General features: G+C 41.0%; 1 protein-coding gene across 2 annotated transcripts in view; it reads right to left on the bottom strand.

Annotated features, from left to right (window-relative positions):
* Positions 1-7,974: 7,974 nt before the first annotated feature.
* FRZB (frizzled related protein) overlaps positions 7,975-24,911 on the bottom strand; it is a 35,939-nt gene continuing 19,002 nt past the window's right edge. For both annotated transcript variants that reach the window (XM_039322533.1, XM_039322534.1), the window contains 2 exons: positions 23,107-23,170; positions 7,975-8,872 (listed from right to left, as the gene is read on the bottom strand). In XM_039322533.1, coding sequence (XP_039178467.1) covers positions 8,762-8,872; positions 23,107-23,170 — 175 coding nt within the window. In that variant the 3' untranslated portion in view covers positions 7,975-8,761. The remainder of the gene's footprint in view (positions 8,873-23,106; positions 23,171-24,911) is intronic.

Genomic DNA, 24,911 nt, shown 5'->3' with positions numbered 1-24,911 from the left:
CAGCCTGCAGATTCAGGATAATCATCAAAGGGAAACAAATTCTGATCTAGCAAAGCTCATCACGTAATCTGTTTAGCTCTGTGAAATGCAGTTCCATTCAACACTATGCATTCTTTGAGGAAGTGGCAAACTCCTATTAAGGAAGTCTGTTTTATTTTGCCAAAATGGTACTGCCATCAGAATCCAGATGTTAGCAACTGCACAACACAATCCTTTGCTCCGCTTGTTGCCTTGTAACTGCACTCACTTAGGGCATAGTACATGGCATAGATCAGGGTTGTCAAACTCAATTTCATTGAGGGCCGCATCAGCATTGCGGTTGCCCTCGGGGGGCCGGGATGTGTGGCCAGGGTGGGTGTAGCCTACTGGATGGGCATGGATGGAGTAGGTGTGGCCTACTGGGTGGGCATGGCCAGCTCTATATCGTTCCCGTCAAGGGTGCCTGTGGGGGCCTGGGCAGGAGTGGGACAGATCTGAGGGTCTCTGGCAGAAGTGGGTGGGACCGGGGCAAGCGCCAAGGCATGGTCCATTTCTTCATTCCTCACAAAAGCTGACACCTTCCCAGCATGCACCCAGGGGGCAGGGCCTACGTGGCAGGGGCTGGTTCCTCGCTGTTTCTAGACGGCCTTATGGAGCTAAGACTGAATGCATTTCAGCATAGATGGCCACCACAAAATTGTACATTGGCTCGCGGCCGGCCTGGGCCACGGCCAAGGCAGCAGGGGCCGTTCCCTCACTGTTTCCGGGATGGCTTTGCGGGCCACATGAAACCACTTTGCAAGCCACATCTGGCCCCCGGGCCTTGTGTTTGACATGTCTGGAATAGATAGTAGAAGATAATTCTAGCCATGTCAAAATCTGACAGGCTCACAGAAATGTAGCATCCTAACATTCAATGTCTATTCAAAACAACAATAGGCCAGTGTTTTTGAAATAAAGTCATTTTGCTTGAAAGGAGTAGAACATGCTCCAGATATACGTAACATCCAGATGCTGTGGCTTGTGAGATAATATGCATAAGAACTTCCAAGCTTGTGGTTAATCTTTGTTATTAGAATTCATTTTCTACACCGAAGCCTGAGGTTTTCAGAAGATTCTAAAGACATTTGGGACTAATTGGCTATTTTATGATAAAGAGAAACAGATTGTATTGGGGAAAGTCAAGGACATAGTCCTGAAATTATTTAAAAAAAAACAGGAGAAAGAAAAGCTTCAAATGTTACTGTATTTGGGGTTTTCCATTTGCTTGAACAAAGAAAGATCATATCTTACAATGAATATATTGCAATTAGATGATGGGAGAGGGGGAGAGAAAGAGAAAGAGAGAGAGAGAGAGAGAGAGAGAGAGAGAGGAGTAACTTTCTGTAAAACAAGTCAGACATTCTGTGCTTAAATTAAAAAGGTGCAAGCATGCCAGATATCATATAGAAATAGTGGCAGACATTGTTATACCTCATAAAACTCAGCGCTATCCTGCTTCACACTAAATTTGGAAATTCACTGAACTTAAAACTAGTTTTAGGAAGTTGGCTTCTGTGCATTCCATCTGAACTTGGCAGTTGCAGAAACTGGAATCCATTAGTTCCTCCCACATTTTATCTGTTCACAACAATGTGAAGTCACAGCTGCCAGTTCTTTAGCTGGTGTTCACCTACATACACACTGAATTCTTCCAGAGAATCTAGGATGACATAATGTATCAACATAGTATATATGTCAATAGAATGTAGCCTTTTATTATTGCTTTTTAAATTAAAAATAAATAAAATGGGCAGCTGGTTTTCTATAAAACTAAGCTAGTTTTGACCCGAGCACTGTCTTTGCCTGCACTTGGCTCCACAGGCATTCTTAAAAAATAAACATGGTGGCAAGCTGTATTTCAGAACGTATATGGAAGTGTGCAATTTATTCTGATGAGTTACAAAGAGCAATTGACTTGATCTTCTAGATATTCCTGAAACAGAAAATTTCTGGTCTGGAGCTTTTAATAAATTTAGGGTGTTTTATTGGGATGTGCAAAACTTTAAAGCTACTACTGAAATAATTACACAAAGGCTGGAAAGATTTCACAAATGTATAAAGATATTAAAGAAAATATTTTAAAAGTCATAGGAAAAAGATGGTATAGGTAAGATGTGCTAAGTAAAGGAGAATGTTGAAGAAGAAGAGGTTTATTTAAAAAAAGAATTGTTCCACAGAAGTAATTTCAGAGGTCCAAATATTTCTTTCAATGCAAAACAAAATTCACTTGTAATGGAACTTTATATTATATTATATTATATTATATAATATATATATATATATATATATATATATATATATATATATATATATATATATATAACCTTGAATGTGCACCCTGTCAGCCCAAATATGGGAGAAAGAAATCTTCTTTCTTTTGTTTTCTTTTTCTTTTGCCTATATCAGCTCAATCCAGAGCCATCCACAAGCAGCAGTCGCCAACTGCGACATCATTTTACATTTTTAGGTTGCTAACAAAGAATAAAGAGAGAACTGGTATAGCTATTTTGAGTTCCTTTAACTCTCTTCAGCCAGACTTACTCTTCTGAGATTCAAACCTGGGCTATCTGCATGTTAGGCAGTTGTTATAACCTCTAAGCCACAGGCTCTCTCTCATTTTGTCAGCTGTATCAGGAGAGAGACAGGGGGAGGAGATTTTACCTTGAATGTGCACCCTGTCAGTCCAAATATGGGAGGAAGAAATCTTTCTTTTCTTTTCTTTTGCCTGTATCAGCTCAATCCAGAGCCATCCACAAGCAGCAGTCGCCAACTGCGACATCATTTTACATTTTTAGGTTGCTAACAAAGAATAAAGAGAGAACTGGTATAGCTATTTCAAGTTCCTTTAACTCTCTTCAGCCAGACTTACTCTTCTGAGATTCAAACCTGGGCTATCTGCATGTTAGGCAGTTGTTATAACCTCTAAGCCACAGGCTTATATTACACTCCATCTGAAATATAACTTAAAAATGGAAACAACATATTCTGTTGCTTTCTGTGGGGAGCCATGGGAATGACCTTGGAGAAGGCATCCAGAAGTTATTAGGACAGCAGCAGATGCAGAAGACGTATAGGTTAAGCTCAAGAAGGCAGGAAAGCCTAAGAGACTACTGACCAAATATATAAATGATGGTCATATAATAACTAAAATGTACAAATTGTTATTAAGGTTTGATAAAGAGGTGAACAAGTTAAAGACTACATGGTGAAATGGGATATAAACTTTGATTATAATATACTGTAAAATATGGATATATGGGAGAAAACGTGGGAAACTGGTGTCAAATTTACCTTGGCTTGTAATTTAAGAGAACTTGGATATAATGATGTACCAATGGTATATGATACCAGCTAAATCATCAAAAATGTATAAAGGAATATCAGTGTTGAAAGTGTGAAAAGAAAGAGAGGGATTTTTATCAAATAAGATGGACTTGTGAGAAAGCAAAGAAATGTTGGTGCAAATCCATACAATGAAGCAAAAGATATTGGAGACCAACATCATGAAACTAGTGGGTTTTGTGGACATGCATTGATTGGAAAAGAATTATTGCTAACTTTGGAGGGTTCATACCAGTGGTGGGATTCATATATGTGAACAACCGGTTCTCTGTATGGATGCCGCTTCCGGAAGCTCATTCTGGGCCTGGGCAACAAAAAATTAGGTACTGGTTCTGCCAAAATGATATGAACTGGCTAAAGCCCACCACTGCTTCATACCAACTGTGAATGAGCATCATGAAAAAAAATATGCACACCAAAGCCAAAATGGCCAAGCTACCCCTCCATAAACAATACTTATCCCATATCCTAGCACATATTTCTTTCTTCTCTCTTACTTTCCAATTCTCCTTTGTGAGATGCATTGCTTTATGGGTCCTTGGCTACTTTTTAGGGTTGGAACTGAAGCTCATGAACTGGGTGGGGAAGCCCTGCATGGAGAAATTGTAGAGACCAAAATAGCACTTGAAGATCAAAAGCCGTTTTCTCTTATTCCAAATCCAAAGAATCATGGATTTAAGGTACAATAAGGCAGGTTTTGATTCCTAACAGTAATAACAATTGGACAGTAGAGTCACTTACCAGAGATATGGGGGCATCCATTTCATTGGTTGTCTTCAAGCAGAAGTTAGTCAAATGAATGTTTGGAATGCTTTAATCTGGATTTCTGCACTGTACAGAGAGTGTGAATTAATAGCCTAAACATCGCATTCTAGCTCTATGATTTGAGTTCAGTTGCCCATGTTTCCAGTACATGCCTCTGCTTTAAAAATAAATTTGTTCCAAAAATAACAAAAATTGCAGGGGAATTGCAATAAGACAGGCTTAATGGCATGCTTTGGGATGCGAAGAGTAAAGACTTTGGCTTCATGACAATTTACCCTCAAGGATACATAGTTATAGGAAATGATCATTCACAATGTAATAGCATCCTGCTAATTAGCCAGAGAAGATGTAATTACACATTTGCTCCCTGAAATAATAACACCCAGATGCAGAAAGGTATGGATTTAATCAACTGCCTCCATAACCCAATTCATCCCACTCTACGTACATTTTGTGCATTTGCTATATAACAAAGCAGTATGCATATGTCATATACAGTATGTACTGTATATTCCAGGGTGTTTGTCAAAGCATTAGTGTCAGTTTGTTCAATTGCTCTGTATCTCTTTGTAATTTAGCAGTATGAGCCGATTTTATTTTTAGCCACAGTAGAAAGGTCTGCTGTACTGCTTCATCATAGTGGGGAATGGGTGGGAGTGTTCCTGGGAAAGATGAGCCAAGAATTCTGGGAATGTACGCCAGGAGAATATATTTCCAGCACAGTCACCCAAGGCCTGAAGGTCATCCCAGCTGCCCAGCTAAAGCAAGCAGGCACCTACATTGGTCAGTAGCAATAAAGGAAGATGCTGGAGGTAAATGATAACTTCAGGGACAATGGCAAAGGATCACATTTATATTGTGAAGGAGAAGGCGTTTTTACCAAGAAAACCAAGTAGACAGAAAATATAAATAAAAAAATTAAGGTAAACTTAATTTTACCTTTTTAAATGCCATCTAGAGAAGTCCTATGGCGAGATGGGCAGCAAATAAATTAACAATAATAAGAAACTTGCAGAGAGCATCTTTAGAGCCTACAATGGGTTGTGGGCAGGAACTATACCAATTTGTCTTGTAGTAAAAGATTATTTGGCCATACCCACCATGTCAACAATTTGAGAGGATGCTTGCTGTCAAAACTTAAAATGCCAACACTGGCCCAAAGGGCTGGCAAATTCTATAGTGAAAAAGAAAAAGAGAGCAAGATTAATGGTGTCATTCATTCCTTGAGCTAGGTAGCTGTGTTGCCCCTTTAAAAGTCCAACTAAGAAATGGCAAGCGGCAAACATCCAATTCTCTGTCTCTACACCTGCTCTCTGTCTCACCTGGCAAGACGGACATTCTAAGGCGAAATATAGGAAGTGACATGGCTAGAATGAACGGCCAGCATTGCTCTCTTTCTTAAAATACACCTTTAAGAACAATCACCAGCATCCTATAAAGAGCAAATTACCCTAGTGCAGAAGAGCCCGATCCTAGTTGCCCCATGTTAATTGGCTAACATGGAGGTGGCAAAGTGAGCGAAGCATCCTATCAGGAAACAAGGGAGCTAGCAACTTTGTTGTATAATGAGGTAAGGAATGCAGCACTGCAAGGTTGCACAGAGACCACAAGATTGCCATCAGTAACATTTTATCTGGACATAATGCATTTCTCCACAAGTACAGCACATTTATGCCTTTTTTTTTTGAAGAAGTAACTGGCAACCATGCACTCATATAAAGTACATTTAGAGCTGCACCCAAGAAAAACTATGTCAATCATAACTGAAAATAAAATCTGCAACTATCTGTATCTGATTCATTTTTAGTCATCCAGAACCATGATGCAATGAGTGTGGCAGAGCTTTTGGAAGCTTTTTCAGATAAAAATACTGTGTTGCATCATGACCTTGAGACATGTTTTAAACTAAAAGGTATTAAGCTAAAAATGACTAGAGAAGTAAAAAATTTGGAGGAAGGATGCAAACAAAAAAGAAAAAAATAGAAAAAAAGGAATGGAAAATGATTATCGGTCAAATATTTCATGCTACTTCCTCCCCAGAAAAGATTCCCCATTACCATTTTGAAGCCTTACATATGTAGTCACAGTCTAGTTTAATTTAAATTACATTTTAATTTAATCTCTGAATACCACACCATTATATGCCAAAGAAACATGACATTTTTTTTTTGCTAAAATAATTGTTTTATTTCAATCCAGAGAGGGAGAAAGATCAGAATTACAACTTTGAACTATTGGCACTGCTACAAAAGACTTAAAAGATCATTAGGATGATCTGTTGGCACTTGTTGAATAGAAATATGCATTGTAAGCTATTAAAAATGTCCACTGATTGTAAAAAAAAGTCGATGTTTTTATTTGCTACTTGCAAGGATGAAGACCCTATGGTTGCTCCTATAAGGGTGAAGACTCTATGGTTCTCCAGCAGTGTTAGACTCAGACTCCCATTGTCCACAGTCAACATGGTGGGAAGTTTCAGTCCAATAATAGCTGAAAGACCACCCTTTCAGCTTTCTTAGAAACGTTCATCCAAATCTCTAACATGGACCATTAAACATTCCGGTTGCATATAGACCAGGGATTTTCAAATCTGGCCCTTTTATGACTTGTGGACTTCAACACCAGAATTCCTCAGCCAGACACGCTGGCTGAGGAATTCTGGGAGTTGAAGTCCACAAGTCATAAAAGGGCCAAGTTTGAAGACCCCTGATATAGAAAGTGAAATACAATCAAAAGAACAGCCATGAAATGACAAAGTGCAGATCTATGATGAGATGGAGGCTGGAGGGTGACCACTTGTATTCCTATGACTTGGCAACAACAGTGAAAAGGAGGGAGAAATGTTACCAGAGGGCAAGATTTAACAATTCTATAAAACTTTTCCCAGAAGGATTAAGACCTTCAAAAGTCCTTCGTGCAGTCTTTGTCATGGCTAATGTTTTAAAACAAGGCTTTGCGTACGTGGTTTACTGAAGCAGAATTGACATTTTATTAGCAAACCTACCCTAAAAGGCCTAATTCTCTTGATATAATCTCTTTTTGCATAATCCATGCTTGCCATAAAGAGGGATAGATGGGGAACTCATCAAATTTGCAGACGACATCAAGCTGGCAGGAATAGCCAACACTCCAGAAGACAGGCTTAAGATACAGAAGGATCTGGACAGACTTGAACACTGGGCACTAACTAACAAAATGAAATTCAATGGTGAAAAAAAGCAAGGTTCTACATTTAGGCAAGAAAAACCAAATGCACAAGTACAGCATAGGTGGCACCATGCTCAATAGTAGTAACTGTGAGAGGGACCTCGGAGTCCTAGTAGACAATCACTTAAATATGAGCCAGCAGTGTGATGCAGCTGCCAAAAAGGCCAACACAGTGCTAGGCTGCATTAACAGAGGGATAGAATCAAGATCACGTGAAGTATTAATACCACTCTTCAATGCCTTGGTAAGGCCACACTTGGAATACTGCATCCAGTTTTGGTCACCACGATGTAAAAAAGATGTTGAGACTCTAGAAAGAGTACAGAGAAGAGCAACAAAGATGATTAGGGGACTGGAGGCTAAAACATATAAGGAACGGTTGCTAGAATTGGGTATGTCTAGTTTAACGAAGAGAAGGACAAGGGGGGACATGATAGCAGTATTCCAATATCTCAGGGGCTGCCATAAAGAAGAGGGAATTAAGCTATTTTCCAAAGCACCTGAAGGCAGGACAAGAAGCAATGGGTGGAAACTAATCAAGGAGAGAAGCAACCTAGAACTAAGGAGAAACTTCCTGACAGTGAGAACAATTAATCAGTGGAACAGCCTGCCTCCAGAAGCAGTAAATGCTCCAACACTGGAAGTATTTAAGAAGAGACTGGACAGCCATTTGTCCGAAATGGTGTAGGGTTTCCTGCCTGAGCAGGGGGTTGGACTAGATGACCTCCAAGATCCCTCCCAACTTTACTACTATTACTACTAGTAAGGAGAGGAGGGCAAATTCTTAAAATTGATGGATTTTCCACTTGCCAATTGCAAAAATAGTTAGTGTTTGCCAGATAACTTTTAGAACTCATTTGCCTTTTGATGCTTATTTCTATTAGAAATTATTTTTTCTTAATATATGGGGCCCTGATATTCTTCAAATTCATCTCATTCTTCTTTATAACTACTAGGTAATTTGGATTATGTTTCTTCCCCAATAAAACCAAAGAATTGTGGGATTTGCTGAGTTGTTTTTTTTAAATGTCCTTTCAGGCAACTTGTTTCTGCATCTATAGGAAGTATTTGTGGATTTCTAGCCTGTAATAACTGTATACAAACAATTATCATGAGCATCTAATAAAAATCAATTTAGCCATTCAAATAAAGAAAAATGTTTGTCAATGTAATTCACAGATAGATGTTTGTGAATGTAACATACCTTTCTTTTCCAAGTGTTTGTACTCCTGCAAGAGTACAAGAGGCAAGAAAACAAGAAGGGAAGAAAATAAAAACAACTAACATTGGCTACAGAATGAACTCATAGTAAACAATAAAAGGCAACGTGCAATAGTGCAATTTCTGTTTTGCTGCTTCAAGAAGGCAAGTCTTTTTAATTTATACAAGTCCATGGATTAGTTTTGGCCTCAAGGTATTTTCCATCTCAGTTGCGCCTTTGTCGTGGATTGGTGCTTCTCCCAGATTTGGGAGCAGAATCACTCTGTCCAGGTTCACTTCTGCCTTTGACAGGATGGCGGAGTTTCTGGTCCCAGCGCTGTAAGATTAAAAAGAAAAGGTGAGACGGCCACCACGGCAGCTAAATTTTCTTCCTAAAGACATGGTTCTCTCATCCTTTAATAAAAGCAATTAGCTATTTATATCAGAATTATATTTCTATAACATACAATTATGCGCAAAGATAACTAATCTATCCTTGCATCTTTCACTTTATTTGTAGTTTAAGGGATTGGTATGCAAAATTAACGGCCACAGCCCGGCTCAAATAATTCTGTTCTAATTCTGTTGTGATGCATATATGTCTATCTACCTTCTTTGCTGGAGTTGCAGTTCAACATTTGTGGCACTCAAGAGAAAGGAGCAAAAGAATTTCTTTCAGAGGTAGCAGTCTTCACTTCTGGTATCCTCAACTTGGCTGTGAGATTATAGAAGGGGAAGTCTAAACATCTGGAAAGCACTAATTGGTAGACACCTGGGCCAGATCATTCAGTACTGATAGCTGCTTTATTTTAATAACCCAACTTGGGGAAACTCTATTAAAAACGTCTTACTTTAATGTTAGAGATCTTGTTAATAGAAATGAATTAGTGAACCCAACATAAGATGACACAGGCTGAAAAGTGCCTTGCAGAGAATTTATTTTTCAAATAAAAACTAAATGAAGTCAACTGGGGGCAAACTGGAGGAAAATGAAAACAAGCATAGACACAAATACAAACACGAATCTCCACAATTGGACAGGAAAGGACAAGGATGAAGGACAGTGAATATAACAATTGGACAGGAAAGGACAAGGATGAAGGACAGCCAATGCAATCCTCTTATTCTTCAGTCATCCAGCACCCATTTCTATATATGTTCCCTTCATCTGCTCTGCTTCCTCCCGGAATTTCAGATGTCAAAATATATATGTCCCAAACTCAAATAAATAGCATGAGAAGAATTGAGGTATCCTTTTTAAAGATCTTCAATAAATTAGAAATAACATCCTAAAACTTGCAAGATAATCAATAGCACTGGGAGGACAATTTCCTTTCTCAGCCCACTGGCTATTTTTTTTTAGACATAATCAATTCTTTCTTGAATAAAAATTTGCAGAATAATGTTCTGAAAAGTGCAAAAAAGAGTAATAAATAATAAGGAATTAAATGTATGAGATAAAAAAAGAAATATAGAACAAAATCTAATTGATACAAACACCACTCTCCATACTTTTCTACCTTTGCAAACCGCTTGGTTCCACATTGCCTTCAGTGCCACATATTCAAACTTCTCCCCCCCTTCTCTCCTTCACGTCAGTTTCTTCCTTTCATTTCATTCACTCTTCCTTCATATATTTTTTTTATGATTCAGTTCTCATTCATTCTCTTTATATGACCAAACCACCTCAATGTACAATATGCTTTTCATGCTTGTGGCTTACTTTTGAATTCAGCCTACATTTATTCATGGCCCTTTTCTGGTTTATCTTGTGTCCTGAGCCTGCAAAATGTTGCATTGGTCCTGGGCATTCCAAAAGCTGCCCAGGACCAGACAGAGCGGCGCCAGCCTTGTGCGCATGCACAAGGCGTGAAAACGCTAAGTTCCTATTGGTTGACACTGTCCGGGCTTCTGGCCATATAAAAAGGCCTGCGAGCCTTTTGCTTTCGCTTGGTTGTTGTAGAAGGAGAATAAAGTGTTTGTTCAGCATCACCATGTGTCTTCATCATTCGCATACGAACGAAGGATTTAACACTGGCGACGAAGGTGGGATCCTTTGCAAGCTGAAACAAAAGATTTAAGGACTTACCCAGGAAATCCGATGAAGGGAAAAACGGTGTTTGAATCAGTGTCTCAGCCTGCCAGTACAGCGTCGCTGGAGGGTGAGCTTGGCTAAAGGATCTTTTTCCAAACAATGGTTTGCAGAGGAAGTGATTGGTGAAGATCGTAAAGTTTATGATGTCAAAGATTGGCCGCTTGTCTGATTTCGATGTCTCCCACCCAGAGAGAATTCCTACATAGCACGAGTGGAGAACTACTTCAGAGTAAATCAGATAAGAGAAGACGGTCTGAAGGCTACAACTTGTGGACAAGAAGCTTTTGACATCGCAGAAAATCTGGTGGCCCCTGCACCTCTAGAATCAGTAACATATGCTGACTTGAAGAAAATGTTGAAGGAACACTTCCAGCTGAAGTTATCCATCATTGCTTGGAGGCACGCGTTCAAGCAGAGAGACCAGAGGCCGGGTGAATCTGCTGCGGACTTTATTGTGGCCTTAAGGCAAGCCGCCAGATCTTGTAAGTTCAAGGATCTGGAGGAGAGGCTGCGATATCGCTTTGTCTGTGGCTTAAGGAGCAGAGACTTATAACAAAAGATTTTTGCAAAGGAAGATGTCTCCTTCCAAGATGCATTGTGAGAGGTGTCAGCTGAGGAAGCAGCAGGCGGGGCTGTGAAGGCCTTGCGCCTCGCCAGGAATCTTCCAGAAACAGCTACCGTCCATCAAGAGGACGCTCGAGAAGGATCAGAAGTGGATCCTAAAGAGGAGGTCGACAGACTTCACCAGCCAGCTGAGAGGAGGCAGAAGGGACGTCCGGTCAAGGCCCCAGCATCTCTTCAGTGCTTCGGGTGCGGAGGACGCCACAAGCGAGCTGACTGCAGGTTTCGCTCCGCCATCTGCAGGGCGTGTGGCAGGCAGGGCCACACTGCATCCATCTGTTTGGGTCGCCAGAAGGTTCAACCTCGGGAAGAATTGCTTCAGAAATGTACCAGGGTCCCCAGCCAAAACAGGGTGAGTTTCTGCGCATTGTACAGGAGCATCCTAAGAACAGGGACACACAAGCCCCTTAAGAAGAAACTTTCCCTTAACGTAAGGTTGCAAGGGGTTCCCTTACTAATGGAGTTGGACACAGGGTCCGCTCTTTCCATTATTTCAATTAATACCTTTAAAAGGATTTGCAGCAGTAGTGACCTTCGAGTTAAATTCAGGCCATCGAATCTAATACTCACTGTCTTCCAAAATTCTATGGTGTGTGTTAAGGGGGAGGCCACCCTTTGGGTACAGTATAAGAATTTTGAAGGTTCCCCAGATGTGGTGGTTGTTGGGGGTGATCGTACGAGTCTTATTGGACTCGATTGGTTCGAGGCTCTGGGAATCCAGGTAACTGGGCTGCACAGCTTGCAAACGCTGGGCCTTGCAGAGGTTTGCAAGGAGTTTGCAGATGTGTTTTTAGTTCAGAGCTAGGATCCTACAAGGGGTCTCCCATTTCGCTACGGTTAGACCCAACCATCATGCCCATCAGGGTTAAGCCTAGGAGGGTACCTTTTGCCCTCAAAGGTAAGATAGATGCTGAACTGGACAAATTGCTCCAGCAGGGCATTTAAGAACCTGTGGATTCTAGTCTATGGGAAACTCCCATAGTGACACCTCTAAAGGCTAATGGGGAAATACGTATATGTGCAGACTACAAGTGTACACTGAATAGGGAGTTGCAACAGTACTCTTATCCAGTCCCTGTTGTAAGCCACATTCTGGTCTCCCTCAAGGGGGGGAGCGTATTTTTGCGAAGCTTGACCTGGCACAGGCCTATCAACAGCTACCTATTGATGAGGCAGCTGCAGAGGCCCAGACTATTGTAACTCACAGGGGGGCCTTCAAGGTCAAGAGACTGCAATTTGGGGTCAATGTAGCCCCTGGCATATTCCAAAGTGTCATGGAAAACACATTTCGAGGTATTCCTGGGGTCTGTCCCTACTTCGATGACGTCCTCATTGCTGGGGAGTCGTCTCAAAATTTAGCAGAAAGATTAAGGGCTGTCTTGCTTCATTTTCAAAAAGCAGGCCTTAAGCTAAAACAGGATAAATGCAAGATAGGAGTCACTTCCACTGACTTCTTAGGGTTCAGGATTGATACCCAAGGCATTCATCCTGCTGAAGCTAAACTACAAGCTATCCAACAGGCCCCAAGCCCCAAGTCCAAGAGTGAGCTGCAAGCCTTCTTGGGGCTCTTAAATTTTTACCATGCATTTCTCCCACACAAGGCTGCAGTGGCAGAGCCGTTACATAGGCTCTTAGACAAGCAGTCTCCTTGGCAGTGGACTAAAGTCCATGACAAGAGTTTCAATGAGGTTAAGGCCTTGCTCACTTCTAATGCTGTTTTAGCGCATTTCAATGAGCAACTGCCTGTTTGCATCACATGTGATGCATCCCCTTATGGGTGGGAGCAGTATTTAGCCATCTGAAGGCTGATGGAACACGAGTCCCTGTGGCCTATTATTCAAGGACTCTGTCATCTGCAGAGCGGAATTACGCTCAGATTGACAGAGAAGCCTTGGCCATAGTGGCTGGCATAAAGAAATTTCATGATTTCTTATATGGCCACCATTTCACGGTCTATACAGACCATAAGCCTCTATTAGGGTTGTTTACTACTAACAAACAGACACCACATATCATTTCTCCTCGTATGCTGAGATGGTCCATTTTCCTGTCAGCATATGACTACACTCTAGTTCACAAACCTGGAAAATAAATGAGCCATGCAGATGGCCTAAGCAGATTGCCTTTAACTCAGGTAGAAGCAGACCCTGATCCTGTCATAAATATTCTTTCCATTCAGGAGTTGCCTGAATCTCCTCTTAATACTAGGGACGTGGCTGCTGAAACTGCCACTGATCACACGCTTACACGCATGCTGACATGGGTGTTGTCAGAATGGCCTGACACATGTCCAGATGCGACATTTCAAAGTTTTTGGCAAAGGAGACATGCACTGTCCACCTTTAATGGGTGCCTTTTATGGGGTAGCAGGGTAGTCATCCCAGCCTCACTGAGGTTTAGAATCTTGATCTCTCTGCATGAGGGATATCCTGGGATAGTCAGGATGAAAGCGCTTGCGCGCAGCCATCTTTGGTGGCCTGGGCTCGATAAAGCCATCGAGGCCCAGGTGCATGGGTGCCAAGTGTGTCAAAATTCTCGGCTTGAAATGCCTCAGGCCCCAGTACATAGCTGGGAGGAAACTCAAACCGCATGGTCTAGGGTGCATATAGATTATGCTGGGCCCTTTCAGGGGCAATTCTTCCTTCTCCTCATTGACAGCCATTCCAAGTGGCTAGAGCAGGGGTAGGCAACCCAAAACACTTAAAGAGCCACTTGGACCTGTTTCCCACCAAAAACAAAACACTGGGAGCGGCAAAACCCTTTTGATATCTAAAATGAAGATAACACTGCATATATCCTTTTTTACCTTTATTATAGGTGTGTGTGTTTGTGTGTGTGGGGGTATTTGTGTGCGTGTGTGTGTATATGTATATGTATGTATGCATGTATGTATGTGTATACACACACACACACACACACACACACAGGTTAAAAAAAGGATATATGCAGTGTTATCTTCATTTTAGATGTCAAGAGGGTCTCTCTCTCTCTCCCTCCCTCTCTATCTGCCCTTGGTCTACCACTCCTCTTCCCCCACTCTATTTCTTTCTCTCTCTCTCTCTCCTCTCTCCCTCCCTCTCTCTCTTTCTCTCTCTCTCTTTCTCCCCACCTCTCCTATCTGCTGCTCACCTGGCAAGCTTCAAGCTGTTGTCCAACAAGATCAGGGGTAGGCAACCTTGTCTCTTTTATGACTCATGGACTTCAACTCCCAGAATTCCTGAGTCAGCCTAGCTGGGCTAGCTAGCTCTCTCCTGCCCTTCCTGCTTCCTGCAGAGATGCAGCAAAGGGAGGAGCTCCGCCCAGTAAGCTTTTCAGCTCCTCGGAGAACATGTGAGTACACTCTCTTTTACACATACACACACACACACACACACACACACACACACACAAAACACACACACACACACACACACACAGAGAGAGAGAGAGAGAGAGAGAGATTGAAGCAGGGAAGCGCAATTGCCTCTCTCTGTCTCTCTCTCTCTGCAAAGACAGAGGAGGCTGGGAGCCACAGGGGAAGGCTCAAAGAGCCGCATGCGGCTCTGGAGCCGCAGGTTGCCGACCTGTGGGCTAGAGGTTGTTCCTGTTTCCTCCACTACAGGACCATCCAGGTGTTGAGAGGAATTTTTGCATCACACGGTCTTCCAGATGTACTGGTTTCTGATAATGGCCCTCAGTTTAGGTCTTCTGAGTTCCAGGCTTTTCTTCAGGCCAACCTGATCCGGCATTCACCATTGGCTCCTTTCCATCCATCCTCCAACGGACTGGCAGAGAGAATGGTGCACACCACCAAAGATGCCCTCAAGAAACTGACTTACAGTAACTGGCATCACAGGTTAGCTGACTTTCTTCTTGCACACCGCACCACACCTTGCACGACCACAGGCAAGAGCCCAGCTGAACTCCGCTGGGGTCGCAGACTCATTACTAAATTGGACAGGTTGCACCCAGACTGGGTGGCTTCACAGGTGTCGCATCCTCGGGCACCAAGGAGACTACAGTTGGGTGATCCGGTCTGGGCTAGGAACTATGCTCCTGGTCATCTGTGGGTTCCTGCTGTCATCTGTAAGATCTCTGGACCTCTATCATACAAAGTGACCTTGGGAGATGGCCGTGTCCTGTGGTGTCACATCAATCAACTGTGTTGGTGTTTGTCCCCTGTGGATTCCACCCCTGCCTCCGCTCTTGGGGGGGAGGGGGCCCAGGAAACACTTCAGGTCAACCTCCTGAGACACAATCTCACACTTCAGGTCAACCTTATGAGACACAATCTCACTGTTCCTGGGACGTACCGCAGGTCGCTAGGGATTTCCCAAGGAAGGTACAAGGACATCCTCAGAGTTCAGCTATTGCGCCGAACAGGGGGTCATACATATCTGCAAGAGCTCCAAACAGGAATTCACCTGAGGCGGAGCTTGCCATGGAGGCAGCTCCTGACTCTGGAACCTCGGCCACAGGGGACTGGGAGTATTGGGGCACACCTGCAATGCAGGTCATGTTTGAGATTGGTTGTGGGCTCAAGGGACTAAGTTCCCTGGAGCCATCCAGAGTAGTTGGGGAATCCTCAGCCAATTCAGAGGGTTGGGGAATTTCAGCTGCTCTCATGGACCCTGGGGAGAACTCTGGCAATTCTGCTGGCACGCCTCACCAGGGGTCACCTGCAAAACTTGTGCATAAAAGTCCTGGTCTAGTGAGTCCAACAGACGGGCCAATAGACCAGGCGCCCTTAAAAACAAGTCCTGGTCTGCCTAGCCAGGCAGGTGAGCTGACAGGCCAGGCACCCTCGCTAACCTTGCGTAGGTCACAACAGGCTAAGGCCCCTCCTAAGCATCTAGGCGAATATGTGAGGTTCTTGTCAATACAAGGGACTTTACAGGTCTAGGTTGAGGAGATGGGACCTTTGTGGGGTAGAAGATAGACACGCGAAGTCCACATTAGAGAGTGGGTTGGTTGGCTAACTCTGTTAGTAGAAGAAGGTGTCTGCATGTGAGCAGGCTATTATTTTCTTTTAATTTATTTTATTATGATTGTAAAGAAAGTGGAATTGTGTGTGTTCTATCCAGGGGGGAGGGGTGTTGTGTCCTGGGCCTGATGAGGAAACTCAGCAGGCCCAGAATTGTTGCAAATGGTCCCGGGCATTCTAAAAGCTGCCTGGGACCAGACAGAGCGGCGGCAGCCTTGTGCGCATGCGCAAGGCGCGAAGGAAGAAGAACTCTTATTGGTTCACTCTGTCCAGGATTCAAGCCCTATAAAAAGGCCTGCATGCCTTTTGCTTTTGCTTGGAGTTGGAGTAGGAGAATAAAGCATTGATTAGTTGTCACCATGTGTCTTCATCATTCGCATGCGAACGGAGAATACAACAGGAGTGAACAAATGTTTATTGATTATGTTATGGAAAAAAGGAATGGGGAGACACCCGAAGTGTTAATTATGTATTTAGAGTAACAATATGGAAGATAGTAACTGAAATAGTAAAGCTTTATACAGGATTTAGACTTATTTAGATGAAATGTTACTGATTAAGAAAAAAGAAGGAATGTTATTAATAAATGAATATTGATTGTGTTAATGGGGAAAAAATTATGGAGAGACATTTGAAGTATTAATTATGTATTTATGTTACCAATATGGAATATAGCAATTGAAATAGTAAAGCTTAATATAGGATTTGGATTTATTTAGATGAAATCTTATTGATGACTATTTTGACTGACTTAGCTGTACTGAAATATATTAACTTGAATATAATATACTACTAGAGGGAATAGAGAGGGGTGCATTTTTTTTAAATGATTTAATTTGATCTTTATGAGTATGATTTTGTATTTGGACAATTGATTGCCCTGCCACCACAGTGATTCTTAAGCACTGGTTTGTAAAATGAAAAAACTAATAAAACTTGTTTTTTAAAAAAGGATCTCCTAACAGTTGGAGCTATTTAGCAATAGATGGCTTGGAAAGAAAGCTATTTTACTTGTATTTTAATAAAGGGTGGGTAGCCATCTCCTGAACCAGACAAGGGACTGAACTAGCTTCTCTTCTAATCCTTGTTAAGTTTTCCTTGCTGTGGATGAACAATATTATCTTCTTTCTGTTTATCAGGTCAACAACTCACATAGCCACTGCATGAGCAAACCACTTCCATATTTTAACATTTTCTCAAGTTTCACTGCTGTTGAAGGAACACTGCAATTGTTCCATATATATCCCTAAAAAATTATTTCTAGCATTATTCCATTTCAGTTACCTTCAAAGTCTTCACTTTTATTTTCATTCTGTTCTGTATCTGCTGGATGCTCCTTGTTTTAGCTTTTGTTATTCATGATCAAAGCATTTTTTTTAAATGCTCTGCATTTCCTCTGCCCCTTTTGATCCTAACTTTTTCATGTATCAATAGAAGAGAATATATTAGCTCATGGTTGAATTGTGGAGTCCTAGGTGCTCTCTGAGTTTGCTTGGTTGGTTGCTTGCAGAGATTTCATTACCCAGCTGGGTAACATCTTCAGTGGGGTTTGCCCTATAAGTGTTGGTCGGATTGTTGTTGTTTTCCTTGATAGGTTCCTTGGTTAGGGAATATTGTCTACTGCTTGACTGATAGCCTGACTTGGAAGTTCCTTGATTAGGGTATTGTTCACTGCTTGTTTGTGTGTTGTTGCTCCTGGTGTTAATCCCTGCTTATCTGGGTGTTGATTTCTGGAGAGGAGAGGTTCTTAGCTTTTTGTTTCCTTTTTAGATTTTTTTTTATTATCTCTTTTGAATGGAGGGTAAATGTGGTTTATCTTTAAAAAACTTCATATTGGCCGATTTGTTTGAGTGCCAACCTTCCTGGAAATTCCCTACTTGTTTTGGATTTAGCTTGGTCTAAGATGCTCACACTTTTACAGCTGAAGCTATGATTAAGTCTGTGCATGTGTAATGAGATTAAGGAGTTTAAGAAATTAAGGAGGACACAATGACACTGTCTTTCTTCTTTGTAACTATCTTTTTCTCTACATTTACATTATACAGTATAGTACAATTATCCTAATTTTTGCAGCTGACTTTCTCTTAAATTCTCATCCCTAGCCTCTTTCCTCATTCCACCAAGTTTCCATTTTCATACGTCCCATTACCACAATTACATACACTTCAGTAGCAGACTGAAGCATAATTCTTTTCACTTACTTCCAAACAGTTCCCACATAATCTCGTTAACATGTCCATATTTTATTCATTTTATTGGAAGATTAATCTACCTTCTAATAATTTTCAAACAAAATATATTTTCTCTTTATTTATTTCATTCAAGTTTCTTTCACTTTTTTTTCCTATGTCCATTTTTCCCAATATCCACTTACTATAATACCAGATAGTCCTCTCTATAATATTACTACCTGCTTCTTTTTTTGTGATTTCTGCTAGAGAGAGTATATACTTATGTGCTGCTGTAAAGAGTGGAATCAATTAGTTTTATTAATGGAGTGCTTTATATTATAGGTAATTAATTTTAATAAGTACTTATAAATAGTTGTACATTTAGTTTTTTGGTCTTGGTCCTCTCCTTTTTTGAAGTATGGCTTATGAAAGGAATACAATTGCATATGCCTATATGTACAAACATAAAAAGCATGTTGCATGCACAGATTCTCTGAGGGTGGAAGATTAGATTCGTTTTAGGTAAATATTAATATCAATTGCAGATTTATTAAGCAGAAGAGGGGAGAGATACAGAGAGAGATCAATTATTTTATTTGGGTTTGTCAAGGCTGCAAGAGGTCTCTGAGCTGTTTACAATAAGTGCAATGCACAGTAAAAACCATATAATTGCACAGACCAAAATAACAATCTGTAACCTGCAAAAATTCAACAGGGGCTCTGCGGACACCCATAACCTCAGGATTTGGAACACAACCAGGTCTCCAGGAAACCAAGGAAAATGGGAGCTATGTATCTTTCAGAGGGGGGGGGGGGGGGAGATGCTGCTCCAGAGACCAGGGGCTGCAATAGAGAAGGCATGATTCCTCAGTTCCATAAGATGATAACCTTTAATTGACTGGTCTTAAAGAGCTCCACTCTGATTGAAGGCATCAAATGGGCAAAAAACAACTATATTAAGCCCTATGCCATGAAAGGTTCCATAGGTGATGACCAGCATCTAAAATTAAACCTGATAGCCAAGAGGATAGCCAACATAACTCACTTAGCACAGGGGTCCTCAACCCCTGGACTGCAACCCCTAACGGACCACAGCACATTCAGAACTGGCCTGAGCAAGTAGTGGGGGAGTGAGCAGCTCCACTTGCATGAGTGGCAGGCAAACATGTGCAGGTAAAGCTCCATTTGTGTGAGCTTGCATGGAACCATCCTCTCTACCCCCCCCCCCCCACCATCACCACCAGTCCACAAAGGTCAGAGACCATTGGCTTAGAAGTTATGGCACATGGGCATAACCAGAAGCATTTGTTACTGTCTGTGCTGAGCTTCCAAAGCATCTTCAAGCAGCCCATGCAGAGCCCATTGCAGTCATCTAATCATGAGGTAACAAAATCATAAGTGACTGTCAGTTTAGTAACACTAGCTTCCATCCACCTAAAAAACTGCCACTTTCTCACCTATAGTATTTTACTGTTTTTCCATTCAACACTATTTGCTTTTAACCTTTTAATCAAAGAGCCTCAAAGCTACCTCAGCTCATTTGGGTGCCATCACACACACTTTTGTCTAAATCTGTTAGTAAATGGAAAAATTTGGAGCACTTCATTCATAACTGAGAGTTTTAAGTTGTTAAGCAGTTTTAATGTTGGGAGTTAAATATTTAGGAAAAAGAAAATGCAATATTTGGGGGGGGGGTCACAGAGAAAACCAGATAATGTGAGTAATATGTTATGTTTCCAGGCCACTTTGACCTAGAAAGTGATAAATACTATTAAACACAGACTGCAAATGGAAAGTTAACTCTTATCAAATAATCAATTGAAACAAAGGTGTGAATTTTCTGCTGTCTATTTTTTTAACAAATTGTATATGACATGTCAAAATAATTTTTCAAAACCTTTTTTTTTTTACTTACGGTTGCTATTTTTAGGAAAAGATATTTAACTGTCCCTTACAGATGACTTCTGTCTAAGGCAGAGGTGGGGAACAATGACACCTTTATGACTTGTGGACTTCAACTCCCAGAATTCCTGAGGCAGCATGGTTGGCTCAGGAATTCTGGGAGTTGAAGTCCACAAGTCATAAAAGGGCCATTGTTCCCCATCCTTGTTCTAAAGCAGCGGTTCTCAACCTCTGTGTGACGGCGACCCCCGTCACACGGACGCGCCGCCGCCCCCTGAGGGGGAAAAATGGCGGATCGCATTGTTTGGTGACCCCCGTAAAATGGTCGTTCGACCCCAAATGGGGTCGCGACCCATAGGTTGAGAACTGCTGTTCTAAAGCATTTCTGTTGCCTTATGTCTTTTGCTACCATACACAAATATGACCGCTAAGTATTAAAAAGTGTGTTATTGTTACAAGAATGATAACATTTCATATCATGAACAATAAGTCCACAATGACAAGAGTTTTTCAGAAAAATATCAACCATATTTTCTGCTTAGAAAGCACCCCAGTAAGAGAGTTGTACTAAATTGATGCTGGTCACCAGTATATGTGTCTGAAGGCTATGTGTTGAAATGAACATGATGGCTACATGTTCAAATATTGATAAATGAATGTGGGAAAGTAGACTGTAACGTTTCCTTCTTTGAGCAGTGAGAATAGGAAATAATCTATGTTGCATAGCAGATCAGATTTTAAATACTGCTTTGCAAAGTGAATCTCTAGACATAATGTCATACACAAAGCTCAAATGAAAGAGCTTGCACCATTGTCCTTCCCACATTGCCAAGCAATTTAGAAGGATTTTCCTGGATTCAGAATAACCTTCCATAAATCCAGAAAGAGCAGGAGCATGTTCAAAGCTCAGCATGTTCTCTTATGGTGTCTCCTGAGACATGTACTTAAAAGTTTCAGACTTAATACCCTCTTAACCCCCGTCGAGATGGATTGAGTGGACTATTGTTTTGTGTTTTGGCAGCAGTTTTTTAAAAAAAAAGAAAAAGAAGAGGAGTAAAGACAAAGGAAGCCTTAGCAGCAGTGCTGACAAGATCTCCACAGCCTGTGGATATGGCCAATTCTCAACAGAGGGATAAGCAAACTGTGTCAGGGGCATTGATTTCTTTTCTGACACTTAACTATTTTGAAAAGCTTGAATTGGGTTGATGCCATTGCAGAAGGAAGTTTACAATCAGTGCATACTTTTGTGGAGCCGTTCTCTTTAACGACTTAGTAACTAGTGCTTTTAGCAGGATAGAGAGAACTCTGAGCGAACTGCCTTCTGGGAAGAATTGTGGTATATGAGGCTATAGCAAATATCAGTCATTTCACCTCTGAAAAAAATAATAATCCAGGAGCACAACAGAGCATAGCTTCCTGCTCCACCTTCAACCTCAAAGCTCTCTGTGAAACCAAGAAGCTGGAAATAGTTTCCACTTTTTTACACAACAAAACAATGCTGTTCTGGATCAATATATAATTATTACTCTGAAATTATCAACATTTCATCCCACTGGTACCACTCTATAATATACCTTAAACTAGCATCTTTTTTTAGACATCAACATGACCCATAGTTCTTCGACAATACCTTCCACTTTGTGGCCAATAGTGCAAAATGAGTGGTTTACATCAGGCATGTCAAACTGCTGGCACACGGGCTGGATGCATCATACTAAAACCACACCCACCACATTGCCGGCAATGGGGAAAAAGTCACATGATGTCACAGGTTTGACACGCCTGGTTTATATCATGGGTGGTATCATCAGTATTCAGTAACTGGTGTCAACTGCAATTGTCTTTGATTTTTTTCCCCCTACGCATTCTGTAATTCCTTAAAAGGATCTGGAGGGTGTCTTGTTACTATTGCTTCATTACTCCAGCACTTACCACTGCATGTTCTGTAACCGACATTCCATTCAAGCAAACATTGTATTCATCGGTCATCATACATAAATTCATGTTTTCCCTGTCCATCTTCACATGGGGCACATCACTAAGCCCATTTGTTCAGCAACGCAGGGCTTTCCCCCCACCTTCTGAGACACCCCATGCTCTACATAGCACTCACAATGGGGAAAGTCAGGATTGCATGGATGCCTTGCTTCATGATTGTTATAATTTATGACCATAATTCTAGTCTCAGTTGTGGTCATTAAGTTGAGGACTACCTCTAAAGAGCTGTGTTGAAAAGAATCCTAAAGGAGAGCAGCCCTGTTCCCAAAGTGCTGTCCTAAAATGTAATCATGAAACATAATTATTTGTGCTTAATATTTAATATTTTTAATAGTTTAATATTTTAACACCATTGTCTACGGTGTGATTCTTCACCTCTAGTTTGAATTGCCTTGTTTTTGTATTCAATTACAGATTTTGGAATTTGTTTTGGCATGGGAGATTCTTGGTATAATGCAGTGTTTCCCAAACTTGACAATTTTAAGGCATGTGGACTTCAACTCCCAGAATTCCACAGCCAGCATTGCTGGCTGTGGAATTCTGGGAGTTGAAGTCCTCATGCCTTAAAATTGTCAAGTTTGGGAAACACTGGTATAATGAGAAGGAGATTCAGTATTGTATAGGAAAAAAAACATCTCTCTGTGGAGAAAGGAGATGGCCAAGGCTGTATTCTCATTTAAGCATGCTGAAGAGGGAAGCCTAACTGAATGTTTCTGAGTAAACAAACAGAATCTGGCCGCTTGTTTAGAAATAAGACAAAAATATAGCAACATATAACCAAGTCAAATGTGTGATTAAGCAGTTAATTAAATTTGTCTTACCTTCACTTTTTTACCGAGACGATCCTTCCATTTCTCAGCTATGGAGCCTTCCACTAAGAGTAGTCTTTGCATTTTAAGGAAAAAGAACAACAATGATTATATATGAAAGGCAAAATAGCTCAGCTTAAGAAGAAAGAGGAAGCTTTATGTTGAAGGAGCAAATGCAGATCTATTAATGACCACTGCAATTTCCCCTTAAGTTCTATAGCAACAGTCTACTTCTCCCAGTTGTAGAAATGCTTGTTAATACAATCTATACTCATGGAAGGAAAGTTAGCTATGGATATTTAAGCAGTGGTGGGATTCAGCCGGTTTGTACCACTTCAGCAGAACCAGTAGCTAATTTTTTGTTGCCCAAGCCCAGAATGGACTTCCGGAAGTGGCATCCACACAGAGAACCAATTGTTGACATATTTGAATCCCACCACTGTATATAAGTATACGAGTACCAATAGTAAGTAATATTACAGTAGTTCAGCTGTATCTTTCCTTAACTATCCTGAATTTCAAAAGATGCAAGAAAAATGCAACTCTTTGCAGTTATAGACTTTGATAGATTTAAGAAACATTCTTAGAAATAGATAAATCAATTTTCATAGGTGGCTTTGTTTAGTTTGTGATGACAACATAACAAACTTTACATTATAATAAATCTGCCAAAATTTAAGGTGTCACAAGACTGTTTTTGCATAAAATTAGGCAGAAACATATATGACAGAGGTGTAGATTTTTGTAATTAGATAGCCCTTGACCTGATATAATGTGACAATTTGAAGGATGGGCAGACCCAATGAGAGGAGTTAAAAGAGGGTTCAATTTAGAATCATTGCATAGTCACAACTCCAACACCTCCTCCCCCTCCCCCCGATGCCTTTGACTCATATCTAGTTCTATCCAGATGCTGACCATTAGTTGAGAAGTTTCCTATACATAGGCTTTTAGCAACAAATCAGTTAATTTGAACCTTTACATATGGAATTGGTTTTTCGTGCCTGACACAATTTTAGTCTAGGGAAACAATATGAAATGTTTAAAATCAGCTAATGTTTATTAATATTACCCTGCTGTCTTGCATCTGAAATTAAATTAACCTCACAACAAAATCTGATGTAATGGGCCAGGCACAGAGATTCACTTGACCAGATCCATACAGTGTCTGATTCTGAAACATGAGTTCCAGCCAATATCTCATTTTTTCAGTCTGTTACTCAAGATCTATTGACAGTTTATTGTACCTGTCCCCTCCTCCTAGAATTGTAACTTCAAGAATTTCCAACCAGAAAAAAAAATCCTAGTTGAGAATACTGGAAGTGCATATGTTACACTTTAGAAGGTTGCAGAGTAGGGGACCTATCACCATTGGTTATAAATGAAATGACTGATCGATTAGATTGGGTAGTCTTTCATCACCAAGGACCATAACTGGGGAGGCCGAGATATGCAGAATGGGAGATAATGCACCACATAAGGACAGGTCTAGTTTGGGGAGAATATGAGGGCTACTTTTGGTGGGGGGACTGCTATGATATACCTATTTTAACATTTTTTTATAGTGATAGGAAACTGTTCTAACAGTCTTCATCATTTAAGATCACAAGGAGCTGCAAACTCTACAAAAGAAAGGTTCAGGAACTGTCTGAGGCCAGCATCCAACAAGATAGATGGATTATACAAAGCCAATGAGTGAGTCAGAACTGTGGTCTAGACTTTGGCAAGCTTGGTTATTGCAAAATGCAAGCTGTCTACATTAGCTGAATAAAACCATTTGATCAGATCTGAGAGGTTGTTCTTGGTGCCAAGGACCT

This window comes from Crotalus tigris, unplaced genomic scaffold (genome assembly GCF_016545835.1).
Source record: "Crotalus tigris isolate CLP2741 ecotype Arizona unplaced genomic scaffold, ASM1654583v1 scf7180000024116.2146003, whole genome shotgun sequence".
In the NCBI taxonomy this organism is placed as follows: domain Eukaryota; kingdom Metazoa; phylum Chordata; class Lepidosauria; order Squamata; family Viperidae; genus Crotalus; species Crotalus tigris.
The sequence above is the reverse complement of the archived record's forward strand: the minus strand, read 5'-3'. Positions and strand labels throughout refer to the sequence as shown.